Here is a 23,466-nt window from a genome sequence, read left to right as displayed (position 1 = left end):
GGAAAGTGGCAGCACTTCCATCTCTTACATTTTAATTCCATTACCATCCAATTTCTATGGATGAGGATGACTAAAAATCTTATTCTTGATGTTTCCGCTGATAAGCTTTCTTTTTTGTTCTGTGTTGTATAGATCGAATAATTGCTCCATCTTTTACAAAAAGTTTAAAGAAAATGGATAATATATTGGGAGCTTTGATGCACATGGAGTGCAAAGTATCTGGTTCACTTCCAATCAGCATTTCTTGGTATAAAGATAACACAGAAATAATGGCTGATCACAAATACAAAATGTCCTTTGAAGAAAATACAGCATTTTTGGAGATTAATGAACTTGAAATCACAGATGGTGGAAATTACTCTTGCAAAGCAACAAATGCTGCTGGAAGTAGTAAATGCAGTGGATCCCTAACTATAAAAGGTTTGAAGATATACTTAATCCAGTTTTGTTTAAAGATGCATCAAATACTGATCTTCTGGTTAAAAAGGTGCTAGCTAATAGCAGAAGGTCCAGTATCTGATTAAGTGCTGGTAAGTCCAAATGTAGGGTTCATTCTGCCTCTTGACTCCATATGAGGTTGGACTGAACACAAGATTTGAGCTCCATTGATTTCAAATGGCTTTGTAAGCCTTTGGGTTAGAAGGCAAATTGGCCTTGATTAAACTTGCTTATTTAATTTTAGCTGAATGCTGTTAATTTATTGCCTAAATCTTCTAATTGCAATATATTTTAAACTTAATTGTTTTAATAACTTAAAGTTATTAAAATCATCTGCACAGCTTTTATAGCTGGCCGAGTTGCAGACTGGGCTTTGCTGCCTGTTGAAGCATAACTGTTAGCTATCATTCCAGACCAGGGAATGCCATGGACCCCTACCATTAACCAAGGGGCCACAGACCTCAGGTTGGGTATCCCTGTTCTAGATTGTGCCAGTGGAAAGGTATGGAAACTTAGGTATGAGGGTCCATATCAGGAAAATTTCACCCAATATATTTTTCTTAATTTTCTGTAACAATATAGATAAATTATATTTATTTAAGCTTCCTAAAATATTTCAATGACAGAGTGCTGGAGTAGTATAACTAATTTTAGAAGTTTTAGTATTTTTACTTCTGAAAATACTAAAAACTGTTCTTTTTCTCAAATGAATTTTAGAACCACCAAACTTTATAGAAAAACCGATGTCCCAAGAGATTGTACTTGGTTCTACACTACAGCTTAAGAGCATTGTGAAAGGAACTCCTCCATTATTTGTCAAGTGGATTAAGGATAATAGGGAGCTGAAACCTGCCCCAAGATGTACCATTTGGAATGAAGAAACAACACACTTCTTCGAGCTAATTTCAACCAAAATTTCTGATGCTGGTGTTTACAGCTGTCAACTCACTAATGAAGCTGGTTCAGTCATTAGTACTGCAAATGTATTCATTAAAGGTTTGTGTTTATTGTTAAGCTTAATAGTAATTTAATGTTGTGTGTCGTTTTTGACACTGTGATATACTTTTGCATTCTTAAACTCGCAGAAGAGTAACTCTTACCGAAAGGCTATTATTTCTTCTCTTTTCTTAACCTTATTTACTATGCTAAATTTGTCTTCATCATTCCTATGTTTAAGTTTCCTACATTTCATTTCTCAGAGCCTCCAAACTTTGTTACAACGCCACCTTCGTCAACATCCCTGAAACAAGGAGAATTTGCACGTTTTGAGTGTAAAATTACTGGTACACCTGAAATCACAGTAACATGGTATAGAAATAACCAGGAAATTAGAACCAGTGACAAGTATAGGATATCATTTCAAAACTCATTGGCTGTTCTTGAGATTGCCGATGTAAGAGTGGAAGACAGTGGGGATTATTCTTGCGAAGCCCAGAATGATGCTGGCATTAACAGCTGCAACTTTGTGATTCAGGTTAAAGGTGTGTAAAAAAAAAACAGTACCTTAAAGGGAGATTGAAAACTTTGGCATATGACTGTTTTCTAAGCCACATTGTTATGTTTTACTCTTTAGAACCTCCCTCATTTACAAAGAAGCTTGAACCTATTGAGATAATTAAAGCTAGCGATGTTACTCTTGAATGTGAGATGACTGGTACAACTCCATTTGAAGTTTCGTGGTATAAGGACAATAAACAAATTCGTCGCAGCAAAAAGTACAAAATGATCTCAGACAATTTGTTAGCCAGTCTTTACATTGTAACACCTGATATTTTGGATATTGGAGAATACAAGTGTACTGTAAAAAATGATGTGGGAAGTTGCTCATGCAGTTCAACAGTCAGATTGAAAGGTCAGTTAATGTGTTTCTGGGAGCATATTTGGCTTCTGCAATTTGAAAGAATGTTCAGTTATTTATGGGAAAAAACCTACCTTTTAGATTAAAGCATTAATACACAATAATGAAAAGCTAAAATTGAAACTCATTTTGTATAACTATTTGTTTTAAATTAGAGCCCCCAAGATTTATAAAGAAGATTGAAAATATGACTATATTGTCAGGTAATTCAGTTGTATTCCAATGTCAAGTAAAAGGCTCAAAGCCTATTTACGTAACTTGGATGAAAGATAGAAGTGAACTCCAAGAGGATGGTAATATTGCTTTGTCTTTTGAGAATAATATTGCTACTCTTCAAATAAACGCTGTTGGAGAAAATCTTGCTGGGAAGTACACATGCCAGGTCCAGAATGATGCAGGAACTGAGAAGTGTTTTGCCACATTGTTGGTAGCAGGTTAGTTAATTGTTTGGCCTCCATTTTAATTAATAGTGGATTCAGATTTTTTTAAACCATGCATCAACTGAAACGAATTAATGCAAGTAATGTATTGAAGAGATTTCTTTTCCCTCATAGAACCAGCAAAAATCACAGAACAAGCACAGTCACTCAGAGTGACAGCAGGAAATACAGCAAACCTGGAATGTACTGTAACTGGTACACCAGAACTAACAGTTAAATGTTTTAAGGATGGTAATGAAATGGTGTCCAGTAGAAAACACAGGATCAGCATTGAGCATAATGTGATCAGCCTAAAGATTTCTTCTGTTTCTAATGACGACACTGGTGAATATACTTTTGAAGTCAAGAATCAGTTTGGAACCAGCAGCTGTAAAGCTTCGTTGACAGTATTAGGTTGGTGCTTTGCTTGCAATTTGAATTTGATTATGAAATTATGTTCACATTAATCATCAGCAAATATAAAAGCTGTAGGCCTTTTTGCATATGCAATAGGATTAAGATTTTTACCAAATTTAATGTGCTGGCTAGGTTTTGTCTCTCTCCAAGCAGCAAGGCTATTGTACCTGGTATTCTCAGATGGTTTTTCATTCAAGCATTGGTTAACCCTGAGCTTCTTAACTGGGTACTCCCAGGCAATACACGAGGATGCTCCAGATTCTAGCATCTGCGCTCTCTCTTGTTTTCATAATGATGCTGCTATATTGTTTCCCATGATTTCTATAATATCCCAATTCTGCAGGGAAATACTGGCAATTCCTTTTATAATTGCCAACCTTTTTAATGTGTAATTATCAGTAACTTAGTGAGTTCCATGCAAGTCTTCATGTTGTGGATTAACAATGCAGCTATATTTTATAGTGTTGAATATCTCTGCTAAGTGCCTGGAGACAGGGAGAATGTATCTCCATTCAGGGAAGGAAACATGAATAATACTGGAAATTACAGATTGGTGAGTCTCATGTCAGTGGTGGGAGAATTACTGGAGAGGGTTCTTAGAGATAGGACTTATGAATAATTAGAAAACTATAGCCTAGTAAGGGACAGTCAACATGTTTGTATGCAGCAAGACATGTCTTACTAACTTAATTTTTTAAAAGAGACAATAAAGGTGATTGATGAAAGCAGATCTTTGAATGTTTTCTGCATGGATTTCAGAAAGGTGTTTAACAGTATTTTATATGTATATATAAATTAAAAAAATCTGGATGAAAATATAGATGAATGAGTTAGTGAGGTTTCAGTTTAATGAAGACTGGTGGTGTTGTGGATGGTGTAGAAGAACGACAAAGGATAGAATGAGATATAACCCACTTGCAGATGTGGGTGGATAAATGGCAGATGGACTTTAACCCAGCTAAATGTGGTGTTGCACCTTGAGAGATCAAGTATAAAGAGACAATACACTGTTAATGGTAAGACCCTTAACAGTGTTGATACGTAGAGAGATCTTGGGGTTCAAAGTTATAACTCTCTGAAAGAGGCTGCACAGGTTGATATGGTGATAAAGAACGCATTTGGTATGCTTGCAGGGCAAATCATTTACCCGCTAACTGGTGGGTGCCCAGGATACTCTGCCTGGGTGGTGGTGGAGGCAAATGCAATAAAAGTATTCAAGGGGTTCTTAGATAGACACATGAATATGCAGGAAATGGAAGGGTATGGACATTGTATACGTAGAAGGGATTAATTTAGTTACACATTTGATTACTAATTTAATTCATTTGGCACATCATTGTGTCTGAGGGGCCACATTTTGTGTGGTACTGTTCTACATTCTCTATTATTTGTTCTATAAATTTATTGGAATGAAAAAGTATTGCCAAAGACTAAAGTCAGTAAAGTTTGTTTAAATTTATTAATTTTGAGTATATTAGGCATTTAAACTTTTAAAGCTTTTTAAACATTTAAAATATTTAATAGTTTAGAAGTTTGAAATGCTTTTTAATAAGTTTTGAGTATATCTGATTGTATATGTAGCTCAGAATCATTCAGAAGATTTCAGTGTCCAATAGCAGAAGGCACTTGCGAAGTGATTTCACCAACAGGAGAAAATCTGCAGATGCTGGAGGTCCAAAGCAACACACACAAAATACTGGATGACCTCAGCAGGCCAGGCAGCATCTGTGGAAAAGAGTAAATAGTCTCTTTCACAGGTGCTGCCTAGCTTGCTGAGTTCCACCAGCATTTTGTGTCTGTTGCTTTGGTAAGCAAAGTATATGGCATAGGTATTTGTCAACTTTTTTTTGGGTATTTTCAGTGGATACAGGTGTTTTGTCCCACTCTCACATGTGATACCATTATATCACCATAGCCTTGCTGTCATGAATGTTGCCACTATAGAATCAGCTAATACTTTGTGTGAGAGCTGCAGTAGAATGTGACATATCAGTTACCGATAAGAATGGTCATTGATGATTGAAAAATCCATGTTCCATAATAGTGGAAGAATGCACAGCAGCTTTATTAGGACTTTTTGGTATATTTCTGTATATTCACTAAAAGTACAACCTAATGAACACAACTTTTTTGTTGGGAACAAAAAGCACAATGAATTTTATTCATTTAAAGCATTTGCTGTTTGAATTGATCAGCTATGCTTTTGGTATCTTGGACAGATCAACTAATTCCTCCAGTGTTTACACGGAAATTACGGAAAATGGACGGTGTTTTAGGATCATCTGTACAAATGGAATGCAAAGTTTCTGGTTCTCTTCCAATGAGCTTCTCATGGTATAAGGATGGCATTTTAATAATGACTAGTGCAAAATATAAAATATTATCTCAAGATAACACAACAACTTTGGAAGTTAATCAACTAGAGCTTTCAGATCATGGAATTTACGTTTGCAAGGCAGCCAATTCAGTGGGAAGTGATGAATCCAGTGGTTTCTTAAATGTAACAGGTTTGAAAATTGAATTTGCTTTCAATTCAATTTATATCCGTATTGTATTTATCCACTTCTTTAATTTTTGATCTTTGCCTCTTACTTAAAAGAAAATTAATACACCTACATGCTTCAAATTTGATTAGAATTTATTGTAATTTCTTATTTCAATTTTGAGCTCTTGTATTTCTTGACATACAGTACGACACTGTGTAAATGATGTACTGTTGGAATTCAATGTTTTTTTTCACCTGACTTTCAGAGCCTCCAAGTTTTATAGAAAAACCTTTGGCTCAGGAAAGCTTACCTGGCTCAACGGTGCGGTTTAGAAGTGTTGTGAAAGGAACTGCTCCACTAACTATAAAATGGCTGAAGGATGGCAGGGAACTGATGTCTGGAGCTGATTATTTCATTTTAAGTGAAAGCTCAACAAGTATACTTGAGCTTTTTTCAGCCAAAGTTTCTGATTCGGGTGACTACATTTGTGAAGTCAGCAACAAAGTGGGCAGTGCCTCTTGTGTGGCAAGACTCTTTATAAAAGGTGTGCAATTTGTCCGTACTCGTTTAATTGGTGTGGAATGGTTTTAAAAGTACAATCTATTTACATAGTGTGTAGGACCTCTTCCTTGATTTGCTGCATTATTTTCTCTTCATTATTTTTAATGTTAATTTTGTGTGAAGTGTTGTCTTTCTTTGTTCATTTTAATGTTTCATGTATCTCATTCTTTGTGCTGAATTGAATTGTTTGGGACTTTTGTATGTATAGCTAAACTTAGAATGTTATTTCCACAGAGCCTCCGTATTTTATTATGAGGTTAGAACCAACAGCAATTTTTAAGAAAGGAGAGACAGCAAGTTTTGAGTGTAAAATAACCGGCACACCAGAAATTAAAGTAACTTGGTTCAAGAATCATCATGAAATCTGTGCCAACGAAAAATATAACATATCATTTATTGATTCTTTGGCTTTCTTGGAGATTACTGATGTAAGCTTGGATGACAGTGGGAATTATACCTGTGAAGCCCAAAATGAAGCTGGCACTGAAACTTGTGACATGACAGTTACAGTTAAAGGTGTGCATAAACTCTCTATTCCATTTAATCATTAGTCCATCAGCTTTGTGAGTCATGTTGCAACCTATATTTAATAAGGAATAATGAAGTCCCTATCATAAGAAGCTGATTCTTCTACATTTTTAATTGGTGAATACATTTACTTGAATTGCCACTTGAATTTTGATTTTACTAGTCCGTAAAATAAAATATAAACATTTTCAATGATTGATTTATCAGTGGAACGCTGCTAAAGCTGACCAGATTTCTCTGTTGGGGACTTGGCATATTTTAGGAGCTATGGATATCACATCCAAGAACCTTGAGGCCTGATGAGGTCACAAGTTCTCTTTCTTCATCTGATCCCTGTAGTAAACTATATATACCTGTCTGGACGCCCCCTCCCTGCTGACTGCTCCTTTGGCTCCTCCCACAGACCCCTGTATAAAGGCAATTGGGGCACTGCTCCTCCCTCAGTCTTCGAGATGTTGTGCTCCCTTTTTGCTGTTAATAAAAGCCTATCGTTCACTTTCAGTCTCCAAGAGTTATTGATGGTGCATCAATCCCTTAAGACGTAGGAGCAGAATTACGCTATTTAATTTAGGCTGTGGGTATGATCATGGCTGATTTATCTTCCCTCTCAACCCCATTCTCCTGCCTTCTCCCAATAACTTTTGATGCTCTTACTAATCAAAAACCTATTAACTTCCACTTTAAATATACCTGATGACGTGGCCATTGGTGACAATGAATTCTGCAGATTTATCACCTACTGGCTAAAGACATTTCTCTTCTTCTCTGATCTAAAGTGATGTCCTTGAATTCTGAGGCTGTTACCTCTGATGATACACTTTTCTACTATTGGAAACATCCTTTCCACATCCACTGTATTTAGTCCTTTTAATATTGGGTTACTGTTAATGAGATACCCCCCTCGTTCTACTAAACCCCAGTGAGTACAGGCCCAGAGGCATCAAATGCTTCTTATATGTTAACCCCTTTATGCCCAGGATTATTTTAATAAACCTCCTCTTGACTCTCTCCAGTGTCAGCCTATCCTTTCTTAGATATGGGGCCCAAAACTTCTCACAATACTTGAAATGTGGTCTGACCAATGCCTTATAAATTCCAATATGAGCCGTAACAAACAAAACAGGCCCTTCAGCCAAGCATCAAGCACCTATCTCTACTAATCCCACTTAACTGTAGTTGATCCTTAGCTTTCTTGATACTTATCATATTATGAATATACAGTATATCTTTATCACCCAGTTAGCTCGTGTGTTCCATATTCCATCCACTCTCTGGATGAAAAGGTTCTTTCTCAGATCTTCTCTAAAAGTCTTATTCCTCTTCCTAAACCTATACCTCTGATATCTCTGCTATGTGAAATGCTTCCTTCTATTTATCACTATCAATGCCCATCATAATTTTGTACATCTTTATCGGGCCCCACTTCTCAGCCGCTTATGCTATAAGGAAAGCAAGACCCTTTATAATCCAGCCTTTCCTCTGAATGGAAATACTCCATCCCCTTATATTTATTTTATAGTCCTATCGCATTATATAATATACCTCCATGCTCTTTTATTACATTCCTCAGCTAATGAAAGTGAAAATTCTATTTGCCTTCTTCACTGGCTTATCCACGTGTCTGGGTCCTTATACTTGTACGTTGATATCTCTCTATTTCTGATACTCCTTAAGTCTCTGCCTATCAATGAGTGGGTCATGCCCTTATTTGTCTTCGCATAATTTGTCACCTTGCACTTAACAGGATTAAATTGTGGAATTTATCTGTGGGCATGTTGCTCAGTGGATCTTTAAACTGCTGTTTGGGTCATTTATGCATCTAGTGTGCCATTTCTAGTCAATATAGTGACTACTTTTTCTGAGTGGATTTTTAAGAGAGTCATTGTGTAAACTTGAATTTTGTTGCCTGTGATTCATAAATCATGATATCATGTTTACTCTTCAGAACCTCCCATATTCACAAAGGAGCTCGAACCTGTTGAGGTAGTTAAAGCCAATGATGTTACTCTTGAATGTGAGGTGGCTGGAACAGCTCCCTTTGAAGTTATGTGGTATAAGGATGATAAACAAATACGACGAAGTAAAAAATACAAAATGGTTTCTGACAAGTTTTTAGTCAGTCTTTGCATTCTAACATCTGATAGCTCAGATGTTGGTGAATACAAGTGCATGGTAAAGAATAATGTGGGAAGTTGTTCCTGCAGTTCTACAGTTAATTTGAAAGGTCAGTTAAATTCTAATTTTAATAAGTAACCTTACCTGGATCTTGTGTGTTGTTTCTTTATCATGAAATTATGTAATAATATATGTTTTAAAGCAGAATATTTTTCATTATTAAGTGTATATTCTTTTTACTTCAAACCAGAACGACCAGTCTTCGTACAAACAATAGAAAATGCAACAGTATTTTCTGGAAATTCTGCTGTATTCCAATGTCTTGTAAGAGGCTCAGTTCCTATAATTACAAGCTGGAGAAAAGATGACAAACGTATCAAGGAGAACGATAATATTAAGATTTCCTTTGAAAACAATACTGCCACATTACATATCATTAAGGCTGAAGAACACCACAGTGGAAATTATATCTGTCAGGCAAAAAATGATGCCGGAACAGCAAAATGTTTTGCCACATTGGCTGTAATGGGTTAGTAGGAAATTGTAAATAGAAATACAGTTTTGACCAGAAATTATTGATTTCTGATTCAGGGTATTTACTTTTCATAGTAAAATTGTTGTTTTTTTAAAAGAATTTTATGAATATTAAAAATAATATAGACCATATTAAAGTAATAAAGACCATAGGATATAGAAGCAGAATTAGGCCATTTAATACATCGAGTGTGTTATGCTATTTCATCATGGCTGATCCATTATTCCTCTCAGCCCCAATCTCCTGCTTCTCCCCATATCCCTTCATGCCCTGACTAATCAATAATCTATCAACCTCTGCCTTAAATATTCATAAAGACTTGGCCTCCACAGCTACCTGTGGCAACAAATTCCACAGATACACCAGTCCCTGGCTAAAGAAGTTCCTCCTCATCTCAGTTCTAAAAGAATGCCCCTCTATTCTGAGCCTGTGTCCTCTGGTGATATATATTATGGTTAATGATGGGAACTTCTTCCATCTTGAGAAGTCATTGTAGGGGTTGCTTAGTAATATATAGAATGTAAGTCCTTCTGCTTGTCTCCAACAAACTGTAGGCAAATCCTTTGAAAAGAATTTCCAGTCGAATAGTTTGTTACTTTATCCATCTATACTCACTGTCTATTTTGTGAGGCACTGCAAGTTGAACAGAGATTTCTAAACTTATTGCAAGGAGCACATTCAGCAAGTGTGTAGTAGAAATATTTATTACAGTAATATATTTTAGATTTAAAACTGTCAATTAAGTAAAACAGAACAAGTGATATCTGTTCACTGCAAAATCTGCTATCAATCCTGACATAAATTTTGTATAATTTGTGATGTAAATAATGTACTTTTCCACAGAACCTGCAAATATTATAGAAAAAACTGAGCCACTCACAGTGACTTCAGGAAATCCTGCTATTCTGGAATGTACAGTAGCTGGGACACCAGTATTAAATGTTGCATGGTTCAAAAATGGAAAGCAGCTAGAATCAAACAGAAGATGTAAATTAACTTTTGTGAATAAGGTGGCCAGTCTAAAACTTTTGTCTGTTGAAATGGACGACAGTGGAGACTATACTTTTGAAGTCCAGAATGAGTTTGGAGTCAACAAATGTAACATTTCTTTGACCGTGATAGGTCAGTATATAAATTGTGTTGACGTTTTCCTTTTATATCTTTTGATTAAAAGCCATAGCTTATTATAAAGTTATAAGTACAATACATCATTGGTGTTTTATTAATTTTCCCCTTCATATTGAACAGAACAAATAATTCCTCCATTGATTACAAGGAAGCTAAAGGACGTTGGCAGTATTTTAGGGTATTTTGTGCGAATGGAATGCAAAGTTTCTGGTTCTATTCCAATGAGGATTACTTGGTACAAAGAGAACCACGAAATATCAGCTAGTGACAAATACAAGACTCTATTTCAAGAAAACACCGTCTCTTTAGAAGTCAATGAGTTAGATTTTTCAGATGGTGGAATTTACACTTGCAAAGTAGCAAATTCAGCAGGAAAGGATGAATGCAGCGCTGTGTTAAGTATAAAAGGTTGGAATTGATGCTTTCTTACATGTCTTTCACAGTTTCACATATAAATGTATTCTTTACAGAACAGTTTATATGTAGATGGATATAGTAGTATCTAAATAAATAAGTCAACCATCTCTCTTTTTAAGAGCTCTTTAGACTTTTGAAGGATAAATTAGCACATAAAAGTTAACTTTAATCTGATCAGTTGTTATAGTTTGTTTATAATCTTGTTAATTGTTTTTATTTGAATTTTAGAACCCCCAAGTTTTACAGATAAAATAATGTCCCAGGATGTTGTACTGGGTTCTACAGTGCAATTTAGGGGTGTTGTGAAAGGAAGCATACCATTATCCACGAAATGGTTCAAAGGAGACAGAGAATTGATGCATGGTGCAACGTATAATATTTGGAATGAAGGCTCAATGTATTTTCTAGAATTACTCTCAACTAAGATATCTGATGCGGGTAGATACACCTGCCAAGTTAGCAACGATGTTGGTACAGATGCCTGTTCTGCCGAACTGTTTGTTAAAGGTGTGGATTTTTTATTTATTTTTGTCTATAGTTTTGAGTTGTGTGCATTGTTTTTCTTTTTGCTGCTTTGCTACGTTGAACTTTTAGCTACATCATTTTGTTTTCTTGACAGTTGACCAGATGTTGTCAAAGAAATGTATCTTGGCAAACATGGTGTGCATTGTGGTCTTGTGACATTCAAATCTGAGTTGATTGTCAGACTTAGAAGCCCAATTATATACAAGTTGAGGCACATTTAATGATGGAGAATACTGTCTCATATAGTGGCAGTTATATTCTCATAAGCTGGTATCTCACAGCACTACTGTGTAGAAAGCTATTTTACTGGATGCAGTGATGAGGAACATGAAAAAGAATGTTGTTTTACTGATTTAAGAGAGAGCTAACTTTCGAGTGTGTTTGGTGAATTCGATCTTTGTATTTTATGGCCAATTATTTATGCATATACATTTGCTTGAATTTGTTTTGATTGCCTTATAAATTTGTTTTGAAATCTGTAATATTTTGGATTCTAGAACCTCCAAGCTTCATTAAAAAGCTGCACTCCCCAACAATCCTAAAGGAAGGTGTCTCAGCACGTTTTGAATGCAGTATAAGGGGCACACCTAACATTAAAGTTATCTGGTACAAAAATGGTGATGAAATTATAGTCAGTGAAAAGTTTCTGATGTCTTTTGATGGAGCTGTGGCAGTTCTTGAGATTATTGATGTGATTCCAGAAGACAGTGCATGCTACATCTGTGAGGCACAAAATGAAGCTGGCAGTGAGAGCTGCAGCACTGAAGTTGAAGTTAAAGGTGTGTAGTAATGTATTTTATTCAATAAGACTATATTTACTTTCTTGAGCAGGGATTTTGATAGCTTCTGTATTTTTATTCATTTAGATATTTTTATTGTGATTACTTTTTTAGAACCGCCAAGCTTTAGACGGAAACTTCAGTCTATTGAGATAGTTAAATCCAATGATATTTCCCTCGAATGTGAGGTGGCTGGTACAGGTCCCTTTGAAGTTATGTGGTATAAAGATAATAAACAAATCCGACGCAGTAAAAAATACAAAATGGTCTCTGACAGTTCTTTAGTTAGTATTTGCATTCTAAACTCTGATACCTTGGATGTTGGCGAATACAAGTGCATCGTTCAAAATGACGTGGGATGTTGTTCCTGCAGTTCTACAGTCAGTTTGAAAGGTCAGTTTTTCTATATTGTCAGAAGATATTTTCCTTCTGATGGTTAAGGTGATGTTAAAAACATCTTATGTGCTTGGAAATTCAATGCTGACTTACTTGTAAAATTCTTCATTTTATCTTACCTCTTAACTGACATGAAAAAGTGATATAATCCCACTAAGTCATGTTAATATTTATTTCAAATTAGAACCCCCAGGATTTATAAAGAAGATTGAAAATATTACAACAGTATCAGGCAATTCAGTTGTATTCCAAAGTCAAGTAAAAGGCTCAAAGCCTATCTATTTAACATGGATGAAAGATAAAGATGTTATTGAAGAAGATGGTAATATTGCTTTGTCTTTTGAGAATAATATTGCTACTCTTCAAATAAATGCTGTTGGAGAAAATCATGCTGGGAAGTACACATGCCAGGTCAAGAATGATGCAGGAACTGAGAAGTGTTTTGCCACTTTGTTGGTAGCAGGTCAGTAGGATATTGATTACCTTAATATTTCCCTACACTCCAATGATTTTCCTAATCATAAATCAACTCAAGTACTTTGCAATGCATCAACTAAAATAAAATAATGACATATAAAAGAGATTTTTATTCCCATAGAACCAGCAAAAATCACAGAACAAGCACAGTCAATCAGTGTGACGGCAGGAAATACAGCAAACCTGGAATGTACTGTAACTGGTACACCAGAACTAACAGTTAAATGTTTTAAGGATGGTATTGAAATGGTGTCCAGTAAAAAACACAGGATCAGCTTTGAGCGTAATGTGATCAGCCTAAAGATTCCTTCTGTTTCTAATGACGACACTGGTGAATATACTTTTGAAGTCAAGAATCAGTTTGGAACCAGCAGCTGCAAAGCTTCGTTGACAGTATTAGGTTGGTGTTTTATTTTCAATTGGAAGTCAGCTAATCTACTTATCTAATGGGTTAAAATATGGTTATTAAATAAGGAAATCCTGGTTGCATTGAATATAAACATATATAAAGGCAATGTTAGAATTTTCAAATTGAAATCTAGTGATAGTAGGATTTGGCAGATCAGCTATAATGGGAAATTTTAAATTATGTTATTTTTCAACAGTCACCTTAGATATATATAACATGACAAATCTCACTTCAAAAATGCTCGATAAATTTTGATTCATTTAAGTATTTGCTATATGAATTGATTGACTGTGCTTTTGTCACTTTACCTTGGACAGATCAACTAATTCCCCCATTATTCAAAAGAAAATTACGCAGAACGGACAGTGTTTTAGGGTCTTCCATACAAATGGAATGCAAAGTTTCTGGTTCTCTTCCAATGAGCTTCTCATGGTATAAGGATGGCATATTAATAACGACTAGTGAGAAATACAAAATATCATCTCAAGATAACACAACAACCTTGGAAGTGAATCAAATAGATGTTTCAGATCATGGAACTTACATTTGCCAGGCAGCCAATTCAGTGGGAAGTGATGAATGCAGTGGTTTCTTAAATGTAACAGGTTTGAAAGTTGAATTTGCTTTCAGTTCAATTTATATCTCTTTTGTATTTATACACATATTTAAATAATAATTTTGACTCTTAAAGTAAAATTAATATACATAAGAGCTTAAAATGTGATTAGAATTTATTGTAATTTCTTCTTTTAGTTCCAACTTTTCATTTACACGATGATGCAGTGTAAACGATGTACTGTGGGAACCAATAGTGTTTCTTTTCCGCCTGATTTTCAGAGCCTCCAAGTTTCGTAGAAAAGCCTATAGACCAGGAAAACTTACCTGGTTCATCAGTGCAGTTTAGAAGTGTTGTGAAAGGAACTACTCCACTAACTATAAAATGGCTGAAGGATGGCAGGGAACTGATGTCTGGAGCTGATTATTTTATTTTAAATGAAGGCTCAACAAGTTTACTTGAGCTGTTTTCAGCCAAAGTTTCTGATTCGGGTGACTACATTTGTGAAGTCACCAACAAAGTTGGCAGTGCCTCTTGTGCGGCAAGACTCTTTATAAAAGGTGTGCAATTTGTCTGTACTTGTGTTGTGGAATGGCTTTAAATATTGTGTGCAGAATCTTTTTTGATTTGTTCTGTAATGTTCTCTTTGTTAATTATGTGACTTCTGTTTTGTGTGTAGTCTTCCTTCTTACTTTTAAATATTCTGTGTGTCTCATTCTTCTTAACATTAAATAGATCTATTTTGGATTTTTATATTTCTCATGAAGTTTGCAACTTTTTTTCTACAGAGCCTCCATATTTTATTAAGAAATTAGATCCAACAGCAATATTTAAAAAAGGAGACACAGCAATTTTTGAGTGTAAAGTAACTGGCACACCAGAAATCAATGTCTCTTGGTTCAAGAATTATCGTGCAATTAGTTTTGATGAAAAATACAAAATGACATTTGTGGATTCAGTGGCAATCTTAGAGATTGCTAATGTAATCTTGGATGACAGTGGCAATTATTCTTGTAAAGCCCAAAATGAAGCTGGCAGTGAATCTTGCGACATTATGGTCACAGTTAAAGGTGTGTAAATATTCCCAATTTAATTTTTCATGACTGATCCAGAAGTCTTTCCAACCTTGTTGCATCTTTTGTTTATTGAAAGCCTTTATTTAAAACTCTGAAAACTTGAAAACTTTAAAACTATGTTTTTCAAAATGGATGTTAAAATTAATTGCAGACTCAAAATGAGTTATGAAACAATGCTAATTTTAATAGACTGACTTCGAAACTGAGTTCTGAAGACTGATTTTAACTTTCAGATCATTACTGTAGGAATGCCTCACTTAGAGGCCAAGATTTTCTTCATGGGACCAGAAGGAACTCTGCTTTTCCTCATATTACTGTTATGGAAAGATAATTAAATTCTCTCAAAAGCCTTGCTACTTTCTCGGCAATGTTTATTTGTCCATAGATGTGGCATGGAATCAGCATCTTGTCTAGTGCAATTTAAAGTTCAATTCCTACACTTGTCTCAATTCTTCTTAACCAATTCAAATTGAAGATTGGATTCATGGGAATCTAGTGAAATATTTTAATAGGCCTAGCTAAGAATGATTTTGAATTCGTAAATAATTTATGAAGCATAAAGGTTGATCTGCGTAAAATAATAGCTGTAGCAAGGTATATCCACATGCTGATTGGTCTCCTATAATAAATTAACACATTAAAATAAAAATTATTCAGAGTTTTCTTTTAAATGATTATTGTTGGAAATCATTGAGTAGACCTAATGTTTATACCCAGTGATTTATAAACCATTTTTTCGTGTTTGCTCTTCAGAACCTCCAACATTTATGAAGATACTTGAACCTGCTGAGGTAGTTAAATCTAGTGATATTACTCTTGAATGTGAGGTGGCTGGTACAGCTCCCTTTGAAGTTTTGTGGTATAAGGACAATAAGCAACTCCGTCGCAGTAAAAAGTACAAAATGATCTCTGACATTTCTTTAGTCAGTCTTTGCATTCTTACATCTGATAGCTCAGATGTCGGTGAATACATGTGTATGGTCAAAAATGATGTGGGAAGTTGTTCCTGCAGTTCTACAGTCAAATTGAAAGGTCAGTTATGTCCTTATCCTTGTTTCCTTGATATTGAGTGCTACTGATTTTATTAGTATATTCTTATTAAGTAATACTAAATTTTTCAAGCATGATCGAAATATAACAAGCTGTATTCTCTTCAAACTAGAGCGACCAACCTTCTTACAAACAATAGAAAATGCAACAGTATTTTCTGGAAATCCAACTGTGTTTCAGTGTGTTGTAAAAGGCTCAGGACCTATAACTACAAGTTGGAAAAAAGATGACAAACATGTCCGTGAAGATGAAAATATAAAAATTTCCTTTGAAAACAATATTGCTACATTACAGATCATTAATGCTGAGGAAAATCACAGTGGAAATTATATTTGTCAGGCAAAGAATGATGCGGGAACTGCAAAATGCTTTGCTACTTTGTTTGTAATGGGTTAGTAAGCATTTATAAACACAAATATTATCTGCATAATATAGTAATGTTGCTACTGAAATTATTTTAATTTTAAAATTAAACACGAGAGCATAAAAGTGAGAAATGTGAAAAATGGAAATATGTTGAGTAGCTAGTTAAGTGTACACAGAATACTGTTCCCTTTCTGATTCTCTGGAGTACCCAATGTACATAGAGCAGTACAGCACAGTACAGGCCCTTCGGCCCATGATATTTTCTTGTCTGTTATAAACATACTCCCTGATCAATTTAACACTTCCCGCCTACCCAGCCCATATCTCTCCATTTTTCTTGTGTGTCTATCTAAGATTCTTTTAAATACTCCTATTGTATCTCGCTCTACCACACCTCTAGCAGTGTATTCCATGCACTCACCACTCTCTGTGTAACATTACCTTGCATCTCTTGAACTCAATCCCTTAACTAATGATGACTAACACACACATGGCAACTTGAGGGATCAATGGACCACGACCCTAATATCCCTCTGTTTTTCCACATTACTAAGAATCATGCTATTAACTTCATACTCCACAATCAATTTCTATCTTCCAAAGTATATCAGCTCACATTTTAATAGATTGAACTCCATCTGCGACTTCTCTGCCCAACTCTGCATCCTGTCCATATCCTGTTGTAGCCTATGACAACCTTCTACACTATCTATAATTTATTAACCTTTCCTTCCACTTCCTTATCCAAGTCTATAGAAATCACAAAGAGCTGGGACCACAGTACCATTGTCAGCTCTTCAAAAGATTATTCCTAGGTATCAACAAGACATTTTATCCTCAAGTGTGTTTCTAAACGAGATTGATAAATGGTTGACCAGTTAGGGATAATTTGGTACCATCAGCACTGGGATTGCTGAAGCTAATTTCACATGAAACACCTTTGGCTGCTTGCAGAAGGGACCTTTATTCCAATAGATCTGATTGCTTTGACCTGGACATGAGGAATCATACACATCAGCAGTTTATCCCTCGTGAAGTTATTTCCTTAAAATGACAACTTTTGATTCAATTTTACTAAATTTTCTTGATGTAAATGATCTATTTTTTTCACAGAACCAGCAAATATTATAGAAAAATGTGAACCACTCACAGTGACTTCAGGAAACCCAGCCATTTTGGAATGTACTGTAGCTGGTACACCAGTATTAAATGTTGCATGGTTCAAAAGTGGAAAGCAACTGGAATCAAACAGAAGATATAAATTGAGTTTTGCAAACAAGATAGCCAGGTTAAAAATTTTGTCTGCTGAAACGGATGACAGTGGAAATTATGCTTTTAAAGTCCAGAATGAGTTTGGGGCTAACAGCTGTGAGGTTCATTTAACTGTATTAGGTTAGTGATTACATTTTGTTAATAGCTTTGTTTTCTTAAAATATCTAAAATAGTGGAGCTCAAAGTTTGAAATATTGACACTTAATCATTTATGTTATTGTTATTTGTCCCTTTATATGAACAGAGCAAATGATTCCTCCGTTGTTGACAAGGAAGTTAAAGGAAATGGGCAGTACTTTAGGATCTTTTGTGCGAATGGAATTCAAAGTTTCTGGTTCTATTCCAATGAGCATTACTTGGTATAAAGAGGACAAAGAAATATCAGCTAGTGACAAATATAAGATGTTATTTCAAGAGAACACAGTCTCGATAGAAATCAATGAGCTAGATTTTTCAGATGCTGGAATTTACACTTGCAAAGCAGCAAATTCAGCAGGAAAGGATGAATGCAGTGCTGTCTTAAGTGTAAAAGGTTGGAAATATTTCTTAACACAGTCTTTAATCATTGAATTTGTTTGCAAGAGAAATTGCGTTCACTATTAGCTGCAAAAGTGAAATTTTCAATTAAGTGAATCAACTGATTCTATACTTTGATAAGCATTATTAGAATTTCAAAGGATATGTTAGTTTGTGTAATTGATAAAGTTAGCTTTAATCTGATCTTTTATTCCTATTTATGTATGAACTTGAGTTAATTACATGTTTCTTTGTTATATGATTTTTAGAGCCCCCAAGCTTTACAGATAAAATAATGTCCCAGGATGTTGTACTCGGTTCTACAGTGCAATTTAGGGGCGTTGTGAAAGGAAGTACACCATTATCCACAAAATGGTTCAAAGGGGACAGAGAATTGATGCATGGCGTGGCATATTCTATTTGGAATGATGGCTCGACATATTTTCTAGATTTGCTCTCAGCTAAGATATCTGATGCGGGTAGTTATACCTGCCAAGTTAGCAATGATGTTGGTACAGATGCCTGTTCTGCAGAACTATTTGTTAAAGGTGTGCAAAATTGTCTTTACTTTGCAATTTTGTCTTATATAGAACAGTTTTTATTGCTTTGCTGTCTTGAAAGTTTAGAAACATTAGAAATCCCTCTGCAATTCCCTTCCCCTTTCATTCCTTCCCACTAATCTTCCTCCCGGCACTTAACCCTGCAAGCGGCCCAAGTGCTACTCCTGCCTACTCACCTCCTTCCTCACCTCCATTCTGGACCCCAAACAGTCCTTCCAGGTGAGGCAAGAGTGAACCTGCAAATCTGCTGGTCTATTGTGGCTGGTGCTCCTTATGCAGCCTCCTCTACATTGTTGAGACCCATCGTAAATTGAGGGACCACTTCGCTGAGTACCTCCATTCCATCCACTAAAAGCAGAACTTCACGATGACCAAACATTTTAATTCCAATTCCCATTCTTGTTTCGACATGATGGTCCGTGGTCTCCTCTTGTGCCAAGATTACGTCACCCTCAGAGTGGAGGAACAACACCCTATATTCCATCTGAGTAGCCTCCAACATGATGGCATGATTATTGATATCTCCTTCCAGTAGTTTTTCCCTCCCCTCCCCGCTTCTTCTATACCCCATTCTGGCCTTTTACCTCTTCTCACCTGCCTATCACTTACTCAGGGTCCCCTCATCCTTTCCTTACTCCTATGGTCCACTCTCCTCCTGTCAGATCCCTTCCTCTCCAGTCCTTAACCTTTCTTTCTCGACTCCCAGTATCGACCTCCAGCTAGCCTCCTTCCCCACCCTTCACCTTTTTAATTTTGCATCTTCCCCCTTCCTTCTCAGTCCTGAAGAAGGGTCTAGGCCCAAAACATCAACTATTTATTCATTTCATAGAAGCTACCTGACCTGCTGAGTTCCTCCAGCATTTTGTGTACGTTTCTTTAGAAACGTTAACTTTTTCTTGATAGTCGTATACTCAAGTGGTAGAATTTTGTAGGGCTATACATGGAGAGAGTAAGATACCTTGAAGCACTCTGCTTTTATCTTAAGATCTGATTAATAGAACATCAATATATGATGATTAGTTTAAGAAAGACCTTGCAAATCAGGTAGTGACCACTGTTATTTATATGTGTCATCCAGTCCTAGAGAGATTATTATGGCAGTTCCAAGGATTTTTTGACTAGCCCCCCCACCCTGATTAAATGATGAAGGCTATCAATAGCATATTAATAACAAAATACTGTTTGCTCTAATTAATCTATGAATTTCTTAAATTAGTAATTTGAATTATAATTATATAGCCAGTTGTTTATGACTTGGTTTGAATTTTTATTGAATAACTTTTAAATGTATATTTAAATTTTTAATATTCTGGTTTCCAGAACCCCCTACTTTCATTAAAAAGTTGAATTCTTCAACAATATTGAAAAAAGGCATCTCAGCACGCTTTGAGTGCATTGTAACTGGAACACCTGAAATCAAAGTTTCTTGGTATAAAAATGGTGCTGAAGTTATTGCCAGTGACAAATATATAAAATCATTTGATGGCTCTGTGGCAATTCTCGAGATTATTGATGTGGTTCTCGAGGACAGTATGTGCTACGTATGTGAGATTCGAAATGAAGCTGGCAGTGACAGCTGCAGCACAGAAGTTGAAGTTAAAGGTCTGTAATAATGTGCAGATTGGTATTAAACTATATTTGTTACTTTCTTGGGTAGGGATATTGTTAGTTTCAGTAATTTTGTTAATTTTGATTTATTTACTATGATTACCTTATAGAACCTCCCAGTTTCAGAAGGAAACTTGAATCTACTGAGGTTATAAGAAGTAGTGGTCTTACTCTTGAATGTGAGGTGGCTGGTGCAGGTCCATTTGAGGTTATGTGGTTTAAGGACAATAAAAAGATCCCACCAAGTGAAAAATACAAGATGATCGTAAAGAATGTTTTAATTAGCCTTCACATCTTGAAGGTGGATATTCCACTTGTTGGTGAATATAAATGCACAGTAACTAATGAGGTGGGAAGCTGCTCCTGCAGTTGCATTGTCAGTTTAAAAGGTTAGTTACAATACAAATACATATTTTGCCATTTTTATTGGATATATTTTAAAGTAAAATCATAGTAAAAGGATATATATTGAGGGTTAGGAGGTAACTTGAATTTTAGACTTTTTAATGATTTTCGTAACACCACATATTGTGCCATTTTATTTTCATCTTGAAAGAGAGAAGGGCATATCACTCATATTTAATTGTATGCTTCTTTATCTTGAATTAGAACCTCCATCATTTATAAAGAAGATTGAAAATGTCACAACATTTGTTGGAAATTCAACATGTTTTCAGTGCCTTGTAACAGGCTCAGAGCCTCTATCTATAAGTTGGATGAAAGATAATGTCGATATCAAAGAAGATGAAAATATGTCAATTTCCTTTGAAAACAATCTCGCTGTGCTAACATTTGCGGCAGTTGAAGCAAAAGATGGTGGGAAATACATCTGTCAGGCCAAAAATGATGCAGGAGTTGAAAAGTCTTTTGCCACATTGATAGTAACAGGTTGGTTGGGAATATAAAATATAATTAGCTGACATATTAATACAATCTATTTCTATTCAAACTTATTTATCAGTTTAGCATGAAAAAGAAGGTGGTGTTAAAGTGTAGAATGTACTGACATCACTCAGAATAATATTTTCTTTTAACAGAGCCTGCAAAAATTGTTGAGGCAGCAAAATCGTGCAACGTAACTGTAAAGAATCTAGCAGTTCTGGAATGTATTGTAGCAGGCACACCAGAACTAAAGATTAAATGGTTTAAAGACGGAATGGAGCTCACATCCAGCAGAAACTATAAATTGACCTTTGAGAATAATGTGGCTAGTTTAAAGATTCATTTGGCAGAGAAGTCAAATAGTGGTGAATATACTTTTGAGGTCCAGAATGAATTTGGAGTTGACAGCTGCAAAGCTTCCTTGACTGTATTAGGTTAGTATTTCTAATTTGGACATGAAAAATAGAATTCTGTAATGCCAAATGAAACTTTGCTGTTAAGATGACCTTTGCATCTTAAGCTTACAAGTTGTGCTCTGTGTTATACAGATCGAACGATTGCTCCAACATTTACAAAAAAATTAAAGGACATGGGTACTTCTCTAGGGTCTTCTGTGACCATGGAGTGCAAAGTATCTGGCTCTGTTCCAATGACTATTCTTTGGCATAAAGATCGAAAGGAGATAATGGATAGTAACAAATATAAACTAACACAGCAAGATAACGCCTCATCTTTGGAAATCAATCAACTAGAAATCTCAGACTGTGGAATTTATTCTTGCAGAGTATCAAATATAGCAGGAACTGATGAATGCAGTGGCAAACTAATTGTGAAAGGTGTGAATGTCCTTGTATTTTTTTCTCATATTTTTGTCAAATTAGATGTTTGACATGTCATGTTTTAACCTCATGAATGTCTTTTGTATGACCTAATTATTCTAAATTTATTATTCATTACTTAAAATGCAAAAATTGTAAGTTTATGCTCTTTCTTGCAACAAATATATTCTTTGTTCAATGAATTTTAGAGCCACCAAGATTTATAAAAAAGCCTATGCCTCAGGAGGTTCCCCCGTGCTCTACAGTGCTGTTCAAGAGTGATGCAACAGGAACACCCCCCCTGTCTTTCAAATGGTTTAAGGATGACAAAGAGCTAAGTTCTGATGCAAAATGTTGCATTGTGACAGAAGTTACATCCAGTTCTGTGCAACTGTATTCAGTAAACCATTCCAATGCTGGATATTATACTTGCCATGTCACCAATGATGTTGGCACAGACTCTTGTACAGCAAAATTGTTTGTGACAGGTGTGGAATTCTTAATTGTGTGTGCCTATGTGTGTGTGTGTGTGTGTGTGTGTGTGTGTTTTCTCAGTGTCTTGTTTAGTTCTTATTTGTTAACGTCCTTTAGGATTCTGAGATTTTTCAGTTTGTACAAACCTTTTTTATATTTATTCTGTGTTGGCATCTGTTGTCCATATTTGTTTGTATTGTCATATACTCTTTATCACATAAATCCTATATTCTTGCACTCTTCATGATCTCAAGAATACACTCTTCATTAAATTAGTTCCTTTTTATATTAAAAATACAATATAATTACAGTTGATTTATATGTGCCTTTTAAACATTTTTGAAGCATTCTCATCTGATTTGTAATGATGATTCAAATTCCTTCCACAAACTTAACAATTCCACTTTCCAAAAGATAATCCTCTGTAAAACCAGTGCTACATGTGTTGTATTTTGGTTTCCTAGAGCCTCCATCTTTCATCCAGAAGCTGGAGTCATCGAAAATTCTGAAGAAGGGCGAATCAGCACATTTTGAGTGCAAAGTGACTGGAACACCTGAAATCAAAATTTCGTGGTTCAAGACTGATACTGAAATCAGAAATAGTGAAAAATATAAGATGCATTTTGATAATTCTGCAGCATTTCTTGAAATTAATGATGCTGGTTTAGAAGACAGTGGCGATTACATTTGTGAAGCTCAAAATGAAGCTGGCAGTGTCAGCTGCAGTGTTGCAGTTAATGTCAAAGGTAGGTACTTATTTACCAATCAAAAAATGTTATCAAATGACTCAGTGTAAATAT

General features: G+C 35.4%; 1 protein-coding gene across 1 annotated transcript in view; it reads left to right on the top strand.

Moving 5' to 3' along the window:
* ttn.1 (titin, tandem duplicate 1) overlaps window positions 1-23,466 on the top strand; it is a 324,448-nt gene that overhangs the window by 89,932 nt on the left and 211,050 nt on the right. Inside the window, 33 exon segments of the mRNA XM_059968782.1 lie at window positions 133-420; window positions 1,156-1,434; window positions 1,638-1,919; window positions 2,012-2,290; window positions 2,452-2,730; window positions 2,851-3,129; window positions 5,352-5,639; window positions 5,884-6,162; window positions 6,414-6,695; window positions 8,653-8,931; window positions 9,073-9,351; window positions 10,201-10,479; window positions 10,606-10,893; window positions 11,131-11,409; window positions 11,925-12,206; window positions 12,321-12,599; window positions 12,787-13,065; window positions 13,201-13,479; window positions 13,806-14,093; window positions 14,326-14,604; window positions 14,833-15,114; window positions 15,874-16,152; window positions 16,283-16,561; window positions 17,650-17,928; window positions 18,053-18,340; window positions 18,594-18,872; window positions 20,205-20,486; window positions 20,603-20,881; window positions 21,102-21,380; window positions 21,530-21,808; window positions 21,923-22,210; window positions 22,402-22,680; window positions 23,131-23,412. Of these exon segments, the coding sequence (XP_059824765.1) occupies window positions 133-420; window positions 1,156-1,434; window positions 1,638-1,919; window positions 2,012-2,290; window positions 2,452-2,730; window positions 2,851-3,129; window positions 5,352-5,639; window positions 5,884-6,162; window positions 6,414-6,695; window positions 8,653-8,931; window positions 9,073-9,351; window positions 10,201-10,479; window positions 10,606-10,893; window positions 11,131-11,409; window positions 11,925-12,206; window positions 12,321-12,599; window positions 12,787-13,065; window positions 13,201-13,479; window positions 13,806-14,093; window positions 14,326-14,604; window positions 14,833-15,114; window positions 15,874-16,152; window positions 16,283-16,561; window positions 17,650-17,928; window positions 18,053-18,340; window positions 18,594-18,872; window positions 20,205-20,486; window positions 20,603-20,881; window positions 21,102-21,380; window positions 21,530-21,808; window positions 21,923-22,210; window positions 22,402-22,680; window positions 23,131-23,412 (9,279 nt within the window).

This window comes from Hypanus sabinus, chromosome 4 (genome assembly GCF_030144855.1).
Source record: "Hypanus sabinus isolate sHypSab1 chromosome 4, sHypSab1.hap1, whole genome shotgun sequence".
Lineage (NCBI taxonomy): Eukaryota > Metazoa > Chordata > Chondrichthyes > Myliobatiformes > Dasyatidae > Hypanus > Hypanus sabinus.
This window is presented reverse-complemented; position numbering and strand designations above follow the sequence as displayed.